The sequence below is a fragment of the Cinclus cinclus genome, chromosome 20 (assembly GCF_963662255.1).
Source record: "Cinclus cinclus chromosome 20, bCinCin1.1, whole genome shotgun sequence".
Taxonomy (NCBI): Eukaryota; Metazoa; Chordata; class Aves; order Passeriformes; family Cinclidae; genus Cinclus; species Cinclus cinclus.
The window spans coordinates 10,174,366-10,197,044 of record NC_085065.1 but is presented as its reverse complement, the minus strand read 5'-3'; the positions used below and the strand labels follow the sequence as shown (position 1 = coordinate 10,197,044).

At 56.7% G+C, this 22,679-nt stretch overlaps 1 protein-coding gene across 1 annotated transcript; it reads right to left on the bottom strand.

Moving 5' to 3' along the window:
- On the bottom strand, positions 1-17,735 carry ARSG (arylsulfatase G). The gene is made up of 11 exons (XM_062506181.1): positions 17,533-17,735; positions 17,034-17,221; positions 16,170-16,217; positions 15,980-16,091; positions 15,564-15,701; positions 12,848-13,038; positions 12,199-12,279; positions 9,023-9,131; positions 4,606-4,726; positions 811-901; positions 1-520 (listed from the first exon to the last, which is right to left on the bottom strand). Exons 1-11 carry the CDS (start codon positions 17,733-17,735, stop codon positions 201-203), a joined length of 1,602 nt encoding a protein of 533 aa, XP_062362165.1. The 3' UTR covers positions 1-200.
- Between the last annotated feature and the right edge of the window lie 4,944 nt (positions 17,736-22,679).

Below are 22,679 nucleotides of genomic sequence, written 5' to 3'. Positions count from 1 at the left end.
AAGAGCCCTACAAAAAGCTTTCCACATGCCCAGGGTCCAAAGGGGACCTTCTGTGTGCTCCCCCAGACCCACACCCAACTCGCCTCCCTCTTCCCAGCACGGAGCAAATGGAACCACAGCCTCCATCCAGCATGGCCACCTCCAGCCTGGAGTTCACAGTCACCACACTTGGGAAAGGAGCAGCCTGAGCAATTTTCTGCTTAAAGACAAAGCCGTGGTGTTCTCTTTTCCACGTGGGGATCCTGCACGGCCCCACGGCAGCGGCAGCCCACGTGCTGCACGTTGCAGCAGGGAATTGCAGCTGGATCCTGGGAATAATCTGCAACCGAGACATTGTCTGCTGCAATGTCCTGCAGAGCTTGGGCATAAGCCCTGCTGATGGCAGGCAGCACTGCCTGGTACTCCCTGGATGCCACATTCAGAGGCTCCTGCTCCTGGATGTCTCGGTCCAGGTTGAAAATGAGGGGTGGTTGGTGCCGCTCCGCTGGCCCAGTGCTGCCATCACAGGCCATGGCCCCTCCTGGGGAGGAAATGGGAGAAAAGCCCTGGAGTCACAGAGGTCCAGGGATCACCTCCGTATTCCTTACCCATCCAGGGTGGCCCATTCCCACCCCATCCCAGCTCTCATTCCAAGAGCATTTCTGAGACCAACCCCAGGCTGCAGCACCATCCTGCAGACACAGATCAGCACATCCTTGGGTCTGTTCTTGGCTGAATTAACCTGAGCTGGTTTTCATTTGCATCCACAGGGATCTAAGAATTCCAGAAGTCTCTTCCTAGACTTCCCAAGCTCTGGCAGGGACACAGTACCTGTGGTGTAGAACGCCTTGTACTGAGTCAGCCGCAGCGCCTCGATCCCGCCGACCTTCCCGGCTGCGCCGCTGTTGGGGTGGAGCAGAACCTGCAGGAAGGACAGGATCATTCCTGTCAGCCCACGGCAGGGAAAACCTGCTCCATGAAATCCACTCCCTCCCCAGATGAGCCACATCACCCCCCTGAACACACTCACAGATGTCATTGAAGCCCTGGACTCGGAGCAACCAGCAGAGCTGTGATTGCTGAAGGGTGGGATGATGGCAAAAGGGCCCCAGGAAACACCAACATCTCCCTTGGACTTCCCTGGCCCTGCAGAACCCTCTGAATTTACCTCCCAGTTCTATGGCAAGAAAGGGATCACAAAGGCTCTGGGGCTTTCAGCAGAGCAGGGCAGATGATCATAAAATCACAGAATGGTTTGGGTTGGAAGGGACCTCAAAGACCATCCAGTCCCACTCCTGCCATGGGCAGGAAACCTTTCCACTATCCCAGGTTGTTCCAAACTCCATCCAAACTGGCCTTGGACACTTCCAGGGATAGGACAGCCACAGTTTTTTGGGATATCCTGTTCCAGGGCCTCCTCACCCTTAAAACTAAGAATTTCTTCCTAGCATCCAATCCAAATCTCCCTTCTTTTACTCTAAAACCATTCCCCCTTGTCCTATCACTATATGCCTTGTGTAATTTTTGGGACCCAGGGTGGTCTCAGGTGCTCTGTGTCACCCAGCACCTCCTTGGATGCTCACAGCTCAGTCAGCAGTGGGGACATCCAAGGGAGCCGAGCCCCAGCCTGGAGCCAGCAGCCAGCCACGAGCTGAGGGTGAGCTCATGCGAGGCAGAGGGGAAGGTGAGGTGCTGGAACATCACTCCCACATCCCTCCCGTCCTCTGACTCACCCCGCTGTGCGAGGGCTCCCTTCCCTGACAACAGCCAGGGAACGGGGTGAGCAGCAAGGCATGGAGGGGAGGGTGGGTCGAATCTCTCCCTTTTGGTATTTAGGACACTTGATCCGCACAGGAGGGCTGCTCTGGCACTGGGGAGTGAGGAGACAAGTGAGCTGGACACTCCAGCAGCTCCTCTCTCTGATAACATCTGCCGCGGAGCCAGTGCCTTCACTGAGGGATGAGTCACTTGAGGTTTCCTCCCTGGGATTTGAGTTAAAAAGTGATTCAAGAAATTTCCACTGTGCTAAAAATTAGAAACATCTGCTGGAGTTGTAGGCAGCTGCAGTGCCAAGTTTAGTAACAGCACTCACAGCTGATGAGAGCAGCAGCGCCTGAGCAGGTGCCCAGCACAGATCTCTGCTCCTCAGGGAGCATTCCAGGATCTGGGCACCCCGAGATGTCCATCCCACAGTGCCTGGCAGAGCATTCCAGGATCTGGGCACCCCGAGATGTCCATCCCACAGTGCCTGGCAGAGCATTCCAGGATCTGGGCACCCCGAGATGTCCATCCCACAGTGCCTGGCAGAGCATTCCAGGGATCCCAGGCACACAAAGGTGTCCATCCCACACTGCCTGGCCTGGATGTAGCCATTATCTCATGTGATTGGTAGGATCCTCATCCAAGAAACACCAGGATTCAGGGTAGGGGGTGATTTTCAAGTGTTCTCACTTTCTTTTATTGCCCTCCATTGTAAGGTAAATTATTTGTTTAAAAATTGCCTTTTGGAATTTAGTTAGATCTTTATGGCTTTAAGGGAAAATAAGAAGGGTGTAAAGTGGAAGAGGTGGTGCAGTGTGAGCTCCGTGCAAGAAGGAAGCTCTGCTGCAGAGTCCCATTCTCCTGACACTCCTCGGGCAGATAAAAGACCTCCAAAGCAGGAATCAGCAAATATTCAAGGCCCTGTGAAGCCAAGGGACCAGGAACTGAATCAATTCATCTGTCAAAGCCTTAAAGCTTTGCCTACACCTTTAACAGCACAGCTGGGATGATGCCAAGGGCACTCAAACCTCCCTTAAAACCCCACACTTAGAAAACCTGTTATAATTTACTGTACAATTAAGGACCTTGTTTTGATTCAAGAAACATTCCCAGATCTGGAACTCTTCCCTTAATCCATGGCTATTATTTTAATAAATAAAAAATAGGGAAGCAGAGGGAAAAGCCTTTTCTCCCTTGAAAATTCATTGCTTGAACTTGGTGCTCCAGGCTATTCACATCCAGCTGATGGACAGATGGATTTAATGCCCTGGTACCCTGGGTGCTCCTTGGAGGACGTGGTTTATTTTTCCTGCCAACAGCCCTTGCTCTCAGCATGACCTTGGTGTCACCCCAGCCCCGTTCCCGTTTGTGCCAGTGCCAAGCTGGGACACTGGGGCAGTGTCACCCAGGCAGCCCACACTGGGAGCTCCAGTGACTCCAATTAGGAAAGTGTGGAAATTGGGCATTGGAGTGAGTGAAGGAGCTGCTTTCAGGAGGATTTGTGTCAAGGAAAGCCCTGCACGGGGGTCACTGTCGGCCACTCCTAGGAGCCAGGGAGGGAGGGAAGGGGGACACAGCTGCTCCCATCACCCCAGGGGCGGTGGGTCCCCTCCAAGGTCACCCCATCCCATGGCAGTGTGATCCCCATGGGGGGAATTCCACACAGGAATGGCTGCACCCTGACACCCAGCAAATCATTGCTGCCGGCAAACCTTTGCTGCCTGCGAACCATCATTCCCAAAAAAACCCCAGAATTCCCACTAAAATATCATTCCCAAAATACCATTGCTCCCAGCAAACCATTGCTGCCCGCAAATCATCATTCCCCAAAAAAATATTGCTCCCAGCAAATCATCATTCCCAAAAAACCATAATTCCCAGCAAACCATTGATCCCAAAAAACCATCGTTCCCAAAAAACCATCGCTCCCAGCAACCATTGCTCCCAGCAGCCCCCAGTGCCCTGCTCCCAGCACGGGCTGTGCAGAGCAGGGTTAATCCCGAGGAGCAGAGCAGAGCATGCTGGCCACATCCAATCCCCTTCCCTGCTCTGTCTCCCAGTTCAGCAGAGGGTTCCATAAATACAAAGCAAATACCAAACCCCTGATGGACACTGAAAGCAAATCCAGGATCCCGCTGGGAGCTGGCTCGTGCTGCTTGCAGGAGGGTGTATTTTAAAAGCAAAATCAGGATTTATCCATGGGACAGCTATTAAAGCCATTTTCTTTTTTTTTTTTTTTTTTTTGTTTGTTTGTTTTTGTTGGTTCTGCAAAAGTCTTGTGCAACTCCAAGACAAACCTGTGGCCACTCTGCTTGTCCAGCAAACTTGTGTTTTTTGGGGTGAAAGGAACTGCCAGCTCCTTTATATGGGGCGGGTTGTCCTGATGGAATGTTGTCACCCCGGAGCTGGGAGAAGGAGGGGTTTGTTATGTCTTGGTCTGGTGTGATAAATAAATGGGTATAACCAAGTTTGAACCCCTGGGAGCTCCCCTTCCCCACACTGATGTACCTTTTTGGATCAGAAAGGTGCTGTGCTGGGCACTGCAGGCTGCCACAAGCCTGAGCATCCCCGGGCTGATGTCCCTGGGATCACAGACACAGCTCTGAGGCACACATGAAGGTGCCAAGCTGCAGGCACAGGCATTTCCGCCCCTAATCCCAGATTTGTGAACGAAGCCTGATACCCCAAGCCTGGCCCAGCAGAGCACTCGACCATCTCCAGCTGTCCTCCTCCTGCAGGCCAGGGGCTGACACTCCCATGGATGGGCACATCCCCAGACTGAGCCCTTTTCCACCCCCACTGACCTGTTCTAGCTCAGGCACCTGCTGTCAGGAGGGGGTGGCACTGGGGCTGGCTCTGCCTTACCTTGTGCCCCACATCCGACCAGCCGAAGAGAACTGGGGACACATCCAAGCCATCAAAGCGTCTGTCCGGGGGCAGCACTGCCCCAGCCAGGGCCACCAGCGTGGGGAAGATGTCCAGGATGCTGGGGAAAGAGGGGACACTCATCAGAGCACAGAGTGAGGATCCCTGGAGGGTCTCCCCAACCTCACCTGCACCCCACGTCCCCCACAGGAGAGCTGCCAACAGCTAAAAAGGCTGAACCCCGCTCTGCCCCTGGCAAGCCCTGGCTTCATACCCCTCCCACCCCCAGCAGCTGCTCAGACTCAGTCAGGATGTGCCTCTCCCTGGGGTAGGGGCACGGAGGGGAGCAGGGCAGCCTCTCCTGACCCCCCTGGACACCAGGAGGGCAACAGGTCAGTGATCCTCTGCAGAAAGTGCCACCACAGGGGTTTTTGGGCCAGTGCCAGCAGCTCCTGGCACCCCAGGAAATGCAGTGTGGCTGCTGCAGGATGGAGCAGGAGAGCCCTGTCAGCCTTTACAGTGCCAGCCCCAGCCTGTGCACGGCCTCAGCCACAACAGAGCACCCGGGACTCAGCTCAGCCCTCGGAGCAGAGGGACGCAGGGAAGGGGCAGCTGACCCAAAGTCCCTCTGGTTCCCTGGGAATGCACAGAGGAACAATCCCTGCTTTCCCAGCTGCTGCCTGTGCCCCGGGACCCTGACTGTGTCCACCTGGCACATCCTTGTGGCGTGAAGGAGCTGCAGATGGGCTGGGAGTGGGGCTGGGTCATTCCCATCCCAGCCCTTCGCAGCCTGGGCACAGGCTCCCCCTCTTCCATGTGTCACAGAGGGGTCCAGACTCGACTCCAGTGGGATGGGAACGTCCTGCTCTCAGTTCCCTCACCCTTCACATCCTGTGGGGCACAAGTGTCTGATCCCCCCATCCCGCCTGGTGCCCCAACAGCATCCCTCCTTCACAGATGCAGTCACAAGGTGACCCCACAGCTCTAAAACGGACCACCCGCACCAGGATGTCCCATGGCTCCAGGGGACAGTGGGACATCAGCGTGGCCAAGTGACACATCACAGCTCTGCCCTCGGGGACCAAGCTGTGGCACAGGAGCTGACAGCTGGCACTGCTGCAAGGACTCAACCCACACCCCTCTGGCTACAAAAGCCCCATGCCAGAAGCTCAGCTTTGCTGGGGCAAGGAAATTGGCACAGGAGGCAAAAGCACCAGGAACTGGGGTCACCAGGGTGGTGCCATGGGTCCTTCCACTGTGACCTTGTCACCAAGGTTCTGCCACCACCACGATCCTGTCCCTGCGTGGTGGCAACGGACAGAGGAAAGCAGAGAGAGGAAAGAGCCCTGGGCTTAAGAGCCCCCAGTGCTCCCATTGAACGAGTTTTAATTCAGCTGCTAAGAGACAGAGAGAACAAATAAGAACAAACACTGCTGTGAGCAGCAGAGCTCACTGAGACAGTCCCATGGCCAGGCCGGCCGGGAGGCGCCCAAAAAAATCCTGGCTCTCCACTGCAATCCCTGCAGGCACCTGGCTGGGGGCACAGCGGGCCTTCCCAAAACAGCAGCTCACCTGGGCAGCCTGGCCCTGGTCCCACGGGTGAACAGCACCCCCAGGATCCAGCTCCCATCTCAGTGCATCCCAAGAAGCCCTGACCCAGTGGATGGGACCTCTGGAAAGCAACACTGGGCTGGGAGAACCACATGATTGAGGGCAGAGGTGGTTGAAGATTTTTCCCAGGCATGGGCAGGTGCACCCCTCGGGAAAAGGCACAACAAACAGGATTTTGGTCGAAGTTGGCATCAAAGCAAAGGCCCTAGCAGCGGGCACATCCTGGGAGCCATGCTTCAGGGAAAGCCACGCTGCCAACCCCTGCCCTGGCCAAGAGAGATTTAACACATAAAGCCACTCCAGCATCCTGCTGCTGCCTGAGCACCAAGGGGAAAGGGCCCGGCAGTGCCCAGGGACAGCAGCTCCCTGCCTGTGGGACAATGGGCATCCTGACCCCCAGCACGACGTGGCACAGAGCACTGCCCTGCCTGGTGCTGACAGGCAGCTGCAGCAGCTCTCCTCACACCCCACCAGCTCAGCCAACCTGCCCAGCCCCACGCTGCCAGCACAGCCAGGATGGTGCAATCTCCTCCTTCACCACCCTCCTGACCTACTTCTTCCATGCCCTACTTCGGGTTGGGGCAGGGAAGGGCAGAAGCACAGTGGGTGGCTCTGACAATTAAACATAATTAAGAAAAGCAGACAAGGCAGTTTTGTGCAGAGCCCAGCGTGCAGGTGCTGGTTTGTGGAGAGGCTTCAGCGTTGCTGTGCTGGCTCCAGCTCCCTGGCCCCTGGGCACGCTCACCCTCGCTCACCCCTGTGCTCCCTGGCCAGGCAGGACACGGAGCCACGAGGTCCTGAGCAGTTCCAGCAGACTCTGTGCCCGAGCCAGGTGTTTCCCTAACTCCAGGGGAAGAGGAGATCCGTGCAGATGGGTCAGGTCTTCCCCAGCTCTTCCCGGGGATCCCACCAGGCTGAGGTGGAATCTGAGTGCCCAGGGCTCCCAGATCTCCTGCACACACATTTCATTACCTCCCCAGCTTCTTCCCATCAGCTGGGGGGATTTCAATGTCCCTGTTGCATGTGCTCATCTTTGGGGGAACAGAGGCACAGAGAAAAGCCACCTGTCCTGTGAGCACCTCCACAGAGTCCCTCTGTGTCCCTCCACATTCCCCTGTCCCACCTCAGGCCACAGCTGTGACCACGGTGGTGACACTTCCCTGAGCATAACCCATTGCTCATGCCCCCCAGGCTGGTTCTGTGCTGCCCCCCAAAGAGGGGGTGCCCCTTCCTGCTGCCAGACCATCACCCTGCACACCTGGGCATGGCCCCATGGCAGTGCCACCTCTGCTGTGGGGGACACCAGCAGCACTGTGACTCCTGAAGAGCTACAGAGCCACTTTCCAAGCACCTGGAGTGCTACACCTGCCTCTGCTGGACTTCCAGATTTCCATCTGTCCAACCTTCCAGACTGGAGCTGGGAAATGCAGGAGATAAGGTCTTTGAGGAGATAATCAGAATTCCTGAGCTTGCAGGCAGGGACAGGGGGATGGGATGGGCACTGATCCTGCACATGCTGCCCAAGCAGGCAGGGGCTGGCAGCTCTGCCCCATGGAGGAAAAGGATTTGAAGGTGAAACCATGGGGTGCTACGTGCTCCCCATCCCCTCCACCAGATACCAGTGACTCAGCTTATGGCTCAAACCTTCCCTTGCCTGCAAAATTCCAGCTCCCAGATCTGCCCTCGGGCTGTGGAACAAGTGAGTGTCTCCAGCTTATCTCATGGACCTTAGAAACACCCAACACTGCCTCAGGGGCCACCAGTCAGGACCTGCTTCCAGCAGCTGGGACATTCTTTCCCAACACCCAACAACCCCCTGCCCCACCACCCTGCGTGCTTCGAAGATGAAAGGGGACAAGGCATGCACAGTAACCCCCAAACCTCACCAGACTGACCCCCAGCTCATGGGAATCCATCAGGGATGAACAGGGACAGGACAAACCAATGCCCAGGGACCCCCAAACCCCACCCCTGACCCCCAGCTCATGGGAATCCATCAGGGATGAACAGGGACAGGACAAACCAATGCCCAGGGACCCCCAAACCCCACCCCTGACCCCCAGCTCACGGGAATCCATCAGGGATGAACAGGGACAGGACAAACCAATGCCCAGGGACCCCCAAACCCCACCCCTGACCCCCAGCTCACGGGAATCCATCAGGGATGGACAGGGACAGGACAAACCAATGCCCAGGGACCCCCAAACCCCACCCCTGACCCCCAGCTCACGGGAATCCATCAGGGATGGACAGGGACATTCCCCCTGCGCTGCCCCAGGCTGTGGCCCACACCTGCTGCCAAGCAGGGCTGTAAGGAGAGGTGCAGGTTGCACATGAAGGGGTGCAAATGCTGCAGGGAGAGGGGCAGCACAGCCCTTGCCCTCGCTGCCGCCGGATCCCAGCCCGGCCGCATCCTGCAGGGATTGCCAGCGCCATCCCTCCTCACAACCGCACCCTCCTCCACATAAAGCCATTCACAGACCACAAAGCTTGAGCCTGCTCCTCGCTGGGGAGAGAGAACATCGTCATCTTTTAATTATCGGGAGGCCCTTGGCCACCGCGGCCAGCAGCGCACGGAGCCCGGTGGCTGCGAGCACCAACCCTCCAGCCTCACAAAAAGCCCTTTCAGCTCCTCTCAGCTGAAGCATTAAGTCTTGGGAGAGGACAAAAGTACAGTCTGGCACAAGGCAGGGAATAACCAGCGCAGGCAGCTGCTGTTGCCAAAACCCAGGTGATGACTGGGTCGCAGTGTGAGGATGGGGGGCCCTTCCCAATGGGGCCACCCCGCTCCCCGAGGGGCTCTTACCTGAGCAGAGCGTGGCTCGTCCTCCTGGCAGGGACACGGCCAGGCCAGTACACCAGGGCTGGCACCCTGTGCCCTCCTTCCCAGGTTGTTTGTTTTGCTGAGCTCCCACCTGCAGGAGAACAGGGCAGAACATCAGAACATCCTGAGCCCAGAGTTTCCCTGGGAGAGGAACTGTTCAGAGGCAGAGTTGGTGTAAATCACCTCAAAGGAGGATGGTTTCTCTGGGCCAGGGAAGGGAGAAGAACTATAGGAGTTTTTCAGATTGAAAGGGAAAAGAAAGGGGTCTCAGCTGGGCACTGGTTTGTGTTTCTCTGCTCCAGTGAGTGATGAGAAATGCAGCAGCTGCCAGAGTCATTGCATTTCCATCCACTTTTGATGCCAGGTGAGAGAATGGAGCAGGCAGGAAATGTAGGAATTTATTCCAGGGGCTTCTGTCCTCTGCAGGGCTCAGCACCAACAGCCCCCCCCCCTCCCCACCCACTGGAAACCTGCCTCATTAAAAATACCATCCTGCTAATAACCCTCCTGGCAGTTAATGAACCTGATCCATCCTTTCCCTGACAGCACCCAAAGCACGCCTGCTCTGCCCTTGGACTTGAGATGCACAGGGAAGCTCCCCATTCCCTCCAGCACCGGGAGTGCTCAGCACTGGGACTGGGGTGCTGAGCACCAAAATTGGGGTGCTGAGCCCCAAAATGGGAGCACCGAGCATCCAAAGGGCTGGAAGGGTGTTGGAGAGCCTCTGCTTTGGCTGCAGCCCAAAGGGCCCCAGGCAGCTGGAGGGGGAAGGGGCTGGGAATGGGGCAAAGAGAAAATCCCAACCCGATTCACCGAGCAAACTTCCCAGGAGCAGCCTTTGTGCGCTGCCTTTCAGTGTGCACATGGCAACGGCACTCGCCCCGAGCCATTTCCTCCGGGCACAGCCAAGAGAGTCCCTGAGCTGTCCCCAGCCCTGCCCGGCCTCTCCGGAGTCACTGCCTGAGCCCACGGGCTGATCCGTGCCCCAAAACAACGCTGCCGTGCCCACGGGGACACGACTGGCACAGGTGCCACAGGGAAAAGGTTTCTGACCCTGGCACAGACTGAGCACATCCCAGTCTCTCCCATTCCCCACCCAAACTTTTGGTGTTTCCCTTCTGCCTTCAGACACACCAGGAAATCACAGCAATTACAGCAATTAATATCAATCCCCATCTCTGCATATATATTTAAAAACTCATCATCCTGGATGCATTTCCAGGGTTTTTCCAGGCATGGTCAGGGGTCTCTGGAAGGACATCAGAGGGATATTTCCTGACCAAGCCACCCCAGCACCCCTGGCTGGTCAGGTCAGAGCAGCCTGGGAATGAGGTCACATTAACACTTTGGGAAGTAAACAGGGCTGAAACACCCAAACCCCACCAGGCAATTTTCTGCAGAGTGGGGATGATGCAGCCCTGCTTCTGTGGGGACTTTCCAGGAAAGCTGAACTGTGCATTCCCGTGGTGGGATGAAAACCTTGGTCCCACCACACACACAGCAGGTCCTCAGCACAGGGACACCAGGTCTGGAACTTCCCCAGCCTGCCTCAAAACATACCCAGCATCACATCCCCAAAATGTTTCTCTCTCCCAGAATCCCCCCCCCCTTGAGGGACTCTTGACCCCGAGGTGGGAGACAAGTTTTTGGGGTGGGGGCTGTGGGAAGCACAGAGAAAGGGGCAGCACACACGGATATGCTGCTCTCTCCCAGCTCCAGTGACTGCCTGAAATCAGTGGAAAACATCCCTGGAATTTAGAGTTGGACCCTAAAACGAAAGATGGAGCTAAGGGAAACATACAGAAAGATATAGAAAGATGTAGAAAGATATAGAAAGATGTGGAAAGATATAGAAAGATGTGGAAAGATACAGAAAGATGTAGAAAGATACAGGACCATGTAGAACCATTTAGAAACATACAGGGACCTACATGATCATGTGGAAATGTAGAAACACATAGAGACATATGGAAACACATGGAAACAAATAGAGCCGGGAGCAACCTGTCTTCCCCTGCCCTGCCACTCCTCGGAGGCTTTTCCCTACCAGGGAACAATCCCCGGGCTGGCAAGGCTGAGCCTCCCACCCGCGGCAGCCCCGGGCGGTGCGGGCAGTGCCAGCCCAGCCGGCAGCAGCCCGGGCCGGCTCTCCAAACATCCGTGCCGCCAGCAGCCGAGGGATTTCCGAAGTCACCCCGGTGTTTACAGCCAGCTCGGAGCGCTCTGCCAGCCCCAGCTCCTCCCCAGCCGCCACCGCAGGCGGGCTCCGGGTGTTCTGCAGGGCAGCGAGGGGCTGGGAAGGGGCTGGGAAGGGGCCGTGTTTTGCTCGCCCTGTTCCCGAACGCTGCAGTTTCTGTACCAGCAGCTCGGGCTTGTGACCGTGGGTTGCTCAAGAGCAACAACCCGGGGCCGTCAGCGGGGTTTTGTTTACTAGGGAAAAAAAAAAAAAATTAAGGTTAAGATTCCATGCCGGAGCCGGGAGGAGGAAGGGCTCTGGGAATGGGGCAGAGCCAGCGCAGTTTGCCCAGGGATGCGGTCACGGTGCCGTGGGTGGGGTGTGAGGAAGAGGAGAAGGAAGCCCCTCAGTGCTGACCCCGGGCACGGGGAGCCGAGCCTGGCACATTAACACCGCGTAATACAAGCAGAAGTGGGAAATGCCTGACTCATGAATGTTTCTGGCTGCCCCGGGCCGAAACAAACCCACCAAGCAGATGGCTTGGCCGGAAAAGGAGGGAAGAGTGAAAAAAAAAAAAAAAAAAAAAAACAAAAAACACCAAACCAAAACAAAAACCAACCAAAAAAAACCTAAACAAAACGGTGCAGAGAAAGAATGCAAAGTCCTGGGGTGCGGGGAGGGTTTGGGTGCTCTGCTTTGGGTGGGATGGGGCTAGGGGCTGTGAGCCCCTGATGGAGCAGATAGCAACATCCAAACTCCAAACCAGCACACCCACCCCAAGCTCCGGGGTAATGGGGACCCCAGCCCACCCCCCGCGGCAGTTTTGGGGGAAACTCGACTGTTTGGAAGAAAAAACAATAGCTCTGGGGTGTGTTCAAGGCCGGGGCAGCAGTCAGGGAAAGGCTGGGGGTGGAATGGTGCCCGTGCCCCCTCGATGGGCAGTGAAGGGCTTTTTGGGGCAGCCCCCACGCTGCCAGGTTACCTCGCTGCCTCTGCCAGGCACCCACGAATGGCCCCAGGCGTCCTGCCAGCTCACACTTCTGTGCCCAGGGGCCATTGTCACCTGCGAGAGAAAGACACGTCCCCATGAGAGACACCAGGAGTGCAGGGGACACCTCCGCAGTGGGGGCTAGGCAAGGACAATTGGCGCTTCCATCCCTCTTTGCCACCCCTGTGATGCATATCCACAGGAGCGAGAGCAGCTGGTTGATGGGTTTTGGTTTTTAGCAGTTTGTTTGCAGGGGCTGAGTGCAGGGCAAGGGTCTGGAGTGCAGCCAGGCCAGGGCAGGGGGGGCACGGTGCCACCAGCTTTGGGTGTTAATGAGCAGTTCCTGTCATCAGGAGCAAGACATCCTCATTAGGGAGGCTGCTCAGCGGCAGAGAACGGATTTGGGCTTCTTAACGAACGAGGATTTGTGGTTTAATTAAGTCACTTCAGCCCTACAGCCAGAGGGGGGTGGCAGGGTGGACACCCAGCTGAGTGGCCGTAGCAGCCTGGGACCCTTGTCCCCCAGCTGGGACCACCCATCCACAGAGCAATGGGAGCATCGAGGGCAGGGGACAAGGCAGATCCTGCCTCCCACCCCAGGTGCAGTCCCCAGTGTCACCCACAGCCCGTTTTCCTGCTGTACCTGTGAACCACAGGAGTGTGCTGCCCTTCCCGAGGCTGTCGGCCACCTCCTTGATCCGTCCCACCAGCGCATCCATCTCAGCCAGGGAGGCTCCGTAGATGCCCCTGCCCGGAGCAGGGGGCAGCGGGGGGGTCAGAGGGACGTGCATGTGAGCCAGGGCCAGGTAGAGGAAGAAGGGACGTCCACTGTCACTGCACAGGGGACAGAGGGAAAGTGCTCAGCCTCCAGGGGAAGGCAGTGGCAGGAGGATGGTGAGCCTGGGGACAAAAATCAGTGGCCCTTCCACCCCTGCCTCAGCCGCAGCTCCTTGGGGAAAAACAGCCCACCTGCAAACCCTGCAGGTAAGCCCCTCCTTACAGGGAGGGAGTTTGGCTGAGCTTCTCCCTTACTCCTGCTTAAACCTCCCCCCATTGTCCCCCTGTTGTCAACTGTCCTCCCCTTTGGGATGGATTTGTCCCTTCCTCCATCTCCAGTGGCCAAACACCCCACGCTGGTGCACCCCCACTCCTCCCTCCCCTCTCTCAGGGGGCCCATTTTGGCCCTTTGTCCCCCTCCCCAGCAAATACCTGGCCTCGCTGGCGCTGTGGCCAGAACATGGGCCACCACAGGCCACCACAGGCCACCACAGGCCACCACAGGCCACCACAGGCCACCCACACCAGCCTTGGCACAGCATGGGCAGTGCCACCCAGCCCCGCACAGGGAGCGCTGCCCCGCCGCCGCGCGCTCCTAAATCATGGCAGGACACGTCCTGTTTGCTTGTTTACAGCTATATTTATCTGCTCCAACGAGGCCTGCTCTTCCTCAGGGACCTCGGAGGGGAAGGGTGGGATGGCCAGTGGCGGGGAGGGGCCGGATCCCAGGGACGTGTCCAGGCTGGCGCACGCGCCCGGCTCCGGCCGCCCCATCCCTGCCTCCTGCAAGCTCTCGGGGCCCTTCCAACGGGAGTCTCAGCGCTTCCTTCCTCTGCCCGGCCCCCAGCTAGGGTGCAAAATGAGTAAAGCCCATCCTGCCCGGAGCTGCTGCATCCCCCTATGGTGCTGGGCTGTGTCCCCCTGGCAGCCTGCCTGTCCCTGCAGGACGTGGGGGTCAGGAGAGCTCCTGGGCCCCTTGCAAACTTCTGCTGTGAGACCTCTTCCCATGGGATGCCAGAGCTTCTGGAGCAGGGAAAGCTGCTTCCCCTGGTTCATATCCCGCCTGGGAGCATCACTGCAGCATCCAGCATCGTGGCTGTGATGCTCAGCTGAACATCCCTCTCATTTGCCACACGGATACCTCGGAATGGTCCTGAAGATCGAGCAAACATTTAATCAATAACTGAAGACGGGAGTCCCTGACTTTTGCTCCCAAGCTCGTTTGTGCTCAAGCAGTGCCACGTCTCACTGTCACAAATTGCTCAACCTTGACTGGTTAAAAAAAACCACCGAGATGGCAAATCCGGTGTTCTTTTGTTGCCCTGTAATGAATGAGTCAGGCAAGGGAAAACTGGAATAAGCCATCAAAGGGAAGGGAAGAAAAGGCAGGCACCTGCTTAATCCTGTTTTCAATGAACGCAGATAACCCCAAAACACTTCTGGGAGTTTAAAGGTTTTTCCTATTAACTCAGAGCTTACACACTTGGTTTCACAGCCACAGAGCATCCTGGCAGCCCCGAGGACGAGGGGTTTGGCAGGAAAAGGGGTAACTGCTGCCTCACAGCCCAGAGCCTGGGTACCCTCAGCATCCCAAACACGGCCAAGCCACCCCACAGCAAATCCTTGGTACCCAAAGGGATAAACTACAGGTCTTGTGCAACAAAACAGCACGCAGGTTATTAAGAACCATTTCCCCACGTGCTGGTCCCTGCCCAGCCCTCTGTTACACAAGCCTTACCCCAAGGTAAGGTTCATTCACCTCTGTTACACAAACCTGACCCCAAGGACCAGCCTTCCCTGGACCTGCGTTATCCCGGGATGCAGGCAGGGGATGGGCTCGGACAGGGCTGCCCGGCAGCGCTTCCTCTCCTCACTCTGCAGGGAGGCATTTTGCAAAGTCACAGCTCGTAATCCGCCAATAATGGGGATTAAAATTACACAACCCGTCAGCAGGGCTCGGGGGCGTCATTCAGAGGAGCCACTTCGCTCCTCGGGGACAAACACACCCCGTTTGTCCCCCTCCTCCTGTGCTGTGAGGCTGGGGGAGGCACATCCTGAAGCCCAGAGATCTCGGAGTGCTTTTATCCTCAAAATTGATCCAATCTCACACACGGGGCATGTTCAAACACCTCTGGGTGCTGTTCTGGTCCCACCCTGTGCCCCATTCAGGGCCTGTTTACAGCCCCTGCCAGCACTTCACACCCATGGAGGCACCTCCACCACCCCATTGCCACCTCGTCCACAGGGATGCAGGGATGGACAGACCGAGGGCAGCAGCGTTTGCCTCCGTCCCATCCCCACTAGCCTTGACATCCCCCCCAGGAAGGAGGCACAGCCCCACTCAAAGGCTTTGACTTTCCTCAAAAATGATGTTTTAAAAACACACGGCCCCTTTAGAGGACACCAGAAGAGCCTCAGTGCCTCATCCAGCAGGAAAGCAAGCCACGGACACCCCAAATCCGAACCACGAGGCAACACCCATCTACCCTGACATTGCACCAGCACGATGGAAAACAGTCCTGCAGCGACCCAGGAGCTCTCCTAGCTAAGGCGACAGACAGGGGACAGCGGGTGGCCCTCACCTGGCCCTCTGGATGAACCGTGCTGCCTCCTCTGTGTAGCGCCTGGCCAAGCTGCCGAGCTCCACGGGCTGCTGGACGATGGTGACGTTCTCGTAGAGAGGCAGGGCAACCTCCGTGTAACAGTCCTTCCTCGCCACCCTGCTGGGAAGAGCCACCCCAGGCTTGTCACCGGACCAAACATGGAGCCTGGCTGCTGTCCTGGCTTCCAGAAAGCCGAGGAAGGGAGAACAACAGGAGCAGTGCCAATGTCCCCATGGCACCGTGGCACGGGGTGCTCCCAACCCACACCCTGCAGGGGAGAACTGAGCACAGAGAGTGAGGGGAGGTGACCACAGCCAAGGGCAGCCCTCAGGGCTGGGGACACTGCTGCTAACACCACCTTGCCATGCCAGCGCTGGAACACCCACGCCCCGTACCTGGCAGAGGTGCTGTGCCGTGGGCAGGGCGGGCAGGGCGGCAGGTTGTAGCCAGGGCTGTCCGTGCAGCCCATGTCGTGGCTGTAGGGGATCCCAAAGTAGTAGTCGAAGCCTGAGAGGCAAGTGAGGGGTTCAGTGGGGTCCAGGTGGCCACAGGACCCTCAGCCCACCCCCCTGGCACAGCCCTTACCGCGGGAGTTGGGGTGATGGTGCCCGTGGTGTCCCAGGTGCCACTTGCCTGTGTGGAAGTCACAGAACATCATTTCAAATGTGACACAGCTCTGGCCACCAACAGCCCTCACCCACGAGGTGCCCGCAGCGCTGGGGGCTTTTATCAAGCTACAAGAAAGGCTCCCTGTTTGTGCTGGCTGCAATTCCAGAACGCCGTCTATTTTTGCAGAAAACCCAGACAAAATGCATAAGGTATCTCGTGCCTGTGCAAAGTGACTGTTTCCAGCCTTAAAAGGCCCTTTCATGTGTTTGTGTTCTGAGCAGACGGCTTCCTCACCCCTCCCTAAGAGCCAGCTTCATCCTCTGACCTCCAGCACACCCTTGCTCCCACCGAATGCGCCGATCCAAGAGAGAGAACTGCAAAAACTGAGGGGCAATGGAGAAACACGGGGATTTTCTGCCAGCACAATGTACCCAACAGCAGGAGCTGCAGGTGCGAAGGGTTTGTGCTGGCTGAGGGGGACCCACAGTGACAGGAGGGTGCCCAACGCCACGGGGCCAGTGGCACTGCCCGTGGTGAGGGGTGCAGGATGGCAGAGCTGGTGAGCAGGGCCCTGTTAGCTGAGGAACACCCAGCACATTCCTCATGAGGTAAAGCAATGAGAGATTAAATGGAGAGCTCTGGATTTCCAGCAGCACCATTGAGAAGGAAGATTTTGAGTCTGGCATTGCAAAATCCAAGGGGGATGTGTGAATTATCTCACACGTGATCCTTTAGATTTTCCTTTCACTGCCAGCGTTTCACCCAAGCACTTCCTCTGCAGGGGCATCTTTGCCACTCCTTGCCACCTCCCCAGCTGCCCCCTGGCACTCTGGGCATTACCTATAGCTCCTGTGGTGTACCCAGCCTCCCTCAGGAGCTCGGCCAGGGTGGTCTCGTTGAGGGGGAGGCCCCCGAGCGAGCTGATGGCGAAGTTGTGGGTGACCCCGTTGCGCACCCCCAGGCGCCCCGTGAGCAGCGAGGCGCGGGACGGGGAGCACGTGGACGCAGCTGAGTGGAAGTCCACGAACCTGCAAAATGAAAAGACCCTTCACCACACAAGACCCTGTGTGCTCTCACACTGCCCTGTCCCTCCCTGCTCCCCTGCACACTCTCCCTTTCGCTCTGGGGATGAGGGTGGGGAGTGGGAGATGAAGGTTCCAGCAGGGATGGATGGACCTGCACCCCAAGGTACCAGGCTCTGGCTGCCCTCCCCATGCACCCAAACCCACACCAATGAAATCCCTTCACCTGCCAGTCCCACAGGGCTGAATTCCCCTGTGCTGCAGGACAGAGGAACCAGGGATGCTGGGTGAGGGCAGGGAAGGTGAACAGACATTACCTTGTTCCTTCAGCAGCCAACTGATCCAAATGCGGGGTCTCCTTCGTCTCTGCCCAGTTGGCACCCAGATCCCCCCAGCCCACATCATCAGCCAGGATGACGATGAAGTTGGGCTTCCTGCTCACCACACAGGGAGCCCAGAGCCCCACCAGCACCAGGGTGAGCACCAGCACTGCCCACGGGGACAGGGATGGGGTCCCCATGGACGTCACCTCCTGCCCGCCTTGCAGCACCAAACTCCCCCTGCTGTGTCCCTGTGGATGCAGCTGAGCTTTCCACGGGCTCTGTCCCTTCCTCAGCTGGTCCCGTGGGGCTGGACGGGGGCTGGGGTCTGAGTTTGCTCCCTTGGCTGCCGACCGAGCTGCGACACCTCCTCCGTGTTTCACACCCCGGCACAGCCGATATTCCCGAAATCAGCGCCAGCAAAGGTGTTATTCTTAGAAGTCAAAAAACACCCTTTGAAGTCACTGTCACCCTATTTATATCTTTCCTTCCTTCCTGGTAAATATCTAATTAGACACCAAACCGAAGCGGTATTTTCTCCTCCAGGAGCGGGTTCGATCCGCAGCTCCTCTCCCCTCACCGCAGCCGGGGGGATGTTTGTGTCCAAAAATGGCTCTTTCCCTGCAGGCTGAGCCCCTCGGCCTCTGGGTGGAGAAGAAACTGCTGGGGCTCTGTCAGTCCATCCTTCACCTCGTCACAGCACCCCCTCTGCAAGGGAAGCAAAATAGTCAGGACGTGGGGAGTGCTCCTGCACCCCAGCCCAGAGCAAAACACCTTCTCCAGACACTTTGCCTTTGAAGTAGTTCTGCTGCCTGGCTCACAATGGCTCGACTGGAAAGGACTGGGAATAACAAGAGTTCCTTCCCTGCACTCACTGCCCAGGCTGGGATGGTTTCCCGTGCTCCTGCCACCCCCTGCTCCTGCCATCCCCTGCTCCCTCTGGCTTGCCAAGGGCTTTCTCCCGAGTGCTGCAAGGGGCACAGCCCCACGAGGGGGACATACAGAGCCCTGCTTTCATTTGTGACAACTGACAAGTGCCTGAAGCTCATTGTCTAAATTTATTTCTGTTCCTGCTGCCCCACTGCTGCCAGAGCAGGGAGAACAGCCCGGCTGCTGGAGGGAGCTGCCCAGAAATGAGGAGGCAGGAATCCATACAAACCCAGAAGGTAAAAAACCCCCAGGAATACCCAGGATTAAGCACATCCAGCTGCTTATGGCAGGATTTGGCCTCCAGAGATGGAAAGGTTCAAGGACAAACCCTCCAAAGACCAATGGCAGAGACAGAGATGTGGCAGAGCTCCACGGAGCAGATGGAGCTGTGGAATACGATGTCTTGAACACAAAGTTATGGCCAAAGGGGGATGAAGCTGAAGAGATATGCCAAAATCCTGCTGGGTCCTGCACCAGGAGCTCTGCACTGGCTGTGGGGATGCTGTGGGGATCTGTGCTTGGGCTGGGGATGGCCAGGACCCAGCTGTCCCCAGCTGGTACCAGCAACCCCGGGGCAGGAACGTGGCATGAGGGATGCAGCTCCCAAGGGATGGTCAACACAGCCAGGCGAGACAACATCCATTAACATAGAGGGAGAGTAGAGAAGGCAATCCTGAGAAACAAAAGAGAAGAACAGGACAGGAGCAGGCAGGAGAGGGAATATGATGAGCCCCATCTGTAGGCCAAGCAGTTTGCAGCTTGCAAAGTAAATTATTTCCAGGTTTTGCTGTTCACATCTTTAAAAGCTTTGGGCTGTCACTTGGATCAGCAGCTCCTGGGCTGTCAGCAGAGCATTGCAGTGATCAGAGATGTGGCTCCATTCATAATTCATAGCCCAGAGTGTTAATTTATAAACCCTGGAGGCTCTCGGTACATCAGCTAATGGGGGTGGGATGTGGTGGTGGGGCTGAGCTGTAGGAGGGGGCTCAGCTGTGGGACAGGCTGCTCAGCCCTGCCCCAACAAAGCCCAAGAGCTCAGGTTCTGTTCTGCACCCTTCTGCACCCCCACAGCTCCAACAATCGAGATTAGATCTCTGGACAAGTTTTGATGGCAGTTAAGTTGCCTTTGCTTTCAAAACAAAAATTCCTTTGCAATTTCCGTGGATTTCTTCATGGATGGGGACTTGAAAGGAGCAGCTCTGCTTGGGTCCAACACCCCGTGCTCAGGGGCTGAGCCCAGCTTGGCCAAGGACAGCACAGATCTGAGCCACCAACTTCACAGTGGTCAGGGAGACCTCAGCCCATCCCAGCTCCATCCCAGCGCCATCCCAGTCCCCTGACTGGAAATCTCCACAATGGAGCAGGATATCACCCTGTGCTAGACCTAGGGTTTGGTTCGGGGGAAAAATAAGGCTTCAAAAGTTGAGTTGAGCTCCTCAGGCAGTTGGTGTTCCTGCTTTCTGGGAAGACACACCACCTAATCCTGCCCTCTGGCACCTCAGCTGGCACCCAGCAGCTCTCAGCCCCTCCCAGGCTGAGCATGGTGTCTGTGCCAAATCCCAGCCTCTCCAAACATCCTCCCAGCAGCACCATCCCAGACCCAGTCCCGCTCCTGAGGGCTGGCTCTGCACCCCTCAGTGTGCCCTAGGGACCCCCCAGCTGCACCTGCAGCTGCCCAGGAAAACCCAGCACACCTCAAAGCAGCCGAACCCACAAACCTCTGTCCCTTCCATTTACTTTGGAGAGGGATTCCAGGATGACACAGCTAACAAAAAACAATCCAAAAAATTTTCAAAGGACACTCTCTCCTCCCCTAAATTACAGGGAAAGTCATCCGAGGCTGAAATTCATGCATTAGCATCAGACAAAACTTCCTGATCCCTGATGCTCAGAGGATGTTTGAGGGTGAGGTGGAACACGGCCCGTGGAACATCCAGAGCACATCCACGAGTGTGAGGCCATCCCTCGGCATCAACCTCCCTGCACTCTGAGCCCTCTCTGACCCTTTTCAGCTCAAATTCCCGGGTGAGTCTGGGCTGTGTACATCCCCCTGGAGGAGGTGGGAGCCTCCCTGGGATAAATCCCAGCCCCTGCTCACCACTGCACCAGGATCTGCAGCACCTCTGTTCCCCTCTGGCTTTGCTGCAGCCAGATCCACCCAGAGCTGACCCACCAACTTTCAGCTATTTTTGCAAAAGTAAGAATGACTCAGGAGAGATTCCCCAGGCTGCCTATGGCAGGAACATTGCACCTCACCTTGTGCCAAGCAGAAAATGCTGCACAGGTGGCTACAGCTGGATGAGCTACCTGGGAGGAATCACTTCCAGCATCCAAGGGCTCTGGATAATCAGTGCTGGCAGCGTGCTCCTCAGCTGGACACAGCACACCTGGGCCAAGCAGCATGCACCTTGTACCAGGGGAGGACCGAACAAACAAATAATTGCCTTTTGCAAGTCAGGCAAGGTGGCTCACAGGAACCTCGAGACATCCAAACCAGATAAACCGGTTTGGAAAAGCCCCAAAGCCTCTCCAAGCAGGACACCCCCGGGCTGGCCCCGGTGTACAGGAGGAGGGGAGATGCCCCTCGGGGATGTCACCGCTGGCAGTGCCACCAGAGAGGGGTCACCCTCACAGCACTGGCAGTATCTGTCATGTATTTATTACACATTAACCAGAAAGTTTACAAATCTTGAGGCCAGCATGATCATTTTCACATTTTTCACATTCTTTCACATTTTCACGTCTGCCTGCAGAGCAAAGCAGCGGCAGAAGCCCAGAAAAACCTGCTGCCCTTTGAAGCACACCCAGCTGTGCCGAGCTACCCCCTGCCAGCTCCCAGGGCTCACAACCCACCCGGGCTGTCCCTGCTCTGATCTCCAGCCCAAACCCATCCAGTGGCCCTTCTGAAAGTCCCAGCAGGATCCCCATCCCGGCCATGAGGAGCAGGGAGAAAAGGATGCAGCAAGGGATGAGAAATTCAAACCGAAGTTTTGAGTGGGTACTCGCTGTTATCCAGGATCACTGCAGGAGATCTTTGTGCCAGCTGGGGCCAGGGAAACTGAGGCAGACAAGCAGAAGTGATGGCTCAGGCTGTGCTGGCCCCACAGCTGCTGAATGACATGGGATAGGGACATATCCCCACGATGAGGCTCTTGGTGCTGACCCCATTGGAGATTGCCCAGCCACAGCCTGGAGGGGATGGATAGCAGAGCTTTCAGGAGGCAGGAAGACAAATCTATGTCTTGTTTGCAATTTAAGATTACAGAGATTTTGGTTTGAGCAGAGAAAGGCAGCAGGTGAGGGGTCTGCCTGTGGGGCAGAGGGGCAGGAGCTCTGTGTCTGCCCCATTGGGCCTCCCCAGTGCTGACATGTTTACCAGCAAAAGCTCCATTCCCAGCACAACCACCCTGACAATGCTCTGAACACATTCAGGACTTTATTCCAGGAAAAAGGTTTTCTGCTGGAAGAGTTTATACTAGTTCTCCTCACAGAATAAGCAGCACCGACAAAAACATACTTCTGCAGATTTACCAGGATTTCTGCCAGCTCCTGGGACAGGAGAAATGTTTTTCACCCATCTCACTGCTGGGTCTTTCAGAGAAAACATTTCACATGCCGAGCAGGGCTGGGCAAACCCCAGCAGAATAAATGAACTGGAAGTCCCCGAGCCATCCGGCGGCTCAGCACAGGGGCCCGCGCTCCCCTGCTCTTCCCAGCCCGCGCTGTTTTCCAGCTCCTGGATGATTTATGCCCGCAGACAGGACGCTTGCTCTGCTTCCCTATGGATTACAGAGCCCTTAAAAACTCAGCCATGCTGCTGGAGTTCACGAGATGATGAAGAGGCATGTCCTGGTGCAAGCACTGCCAGGCACGGGATGGACCCACAATGGATGTGCCGGGGAAAAGGATCCCAGCGAGGCACAGCCAAGCCAAACAGCAGGGAAATCACCCCAAAGTGGGTGAACAATATGGGGGAAAAGCCTTTTACAGTGGGGCTGGGAAGCTCTGGATTGGAGAGGCTGCAGTCATCATCCCTGTCCCCCCACAGGACCCTTGCAGCCCCCATCATTCCCCAGAGCCTTACTGCTCTTGCAAAACCCAAAGGAAAGGAATGGGAAGGTGAGGCAGAGACAGATGCAAAGTACTGACAAGAAATACCAAGGAGCAAATCGCTTTGGGTTTTTCATGCCAAAGATATTTGCATTCTTATTTCT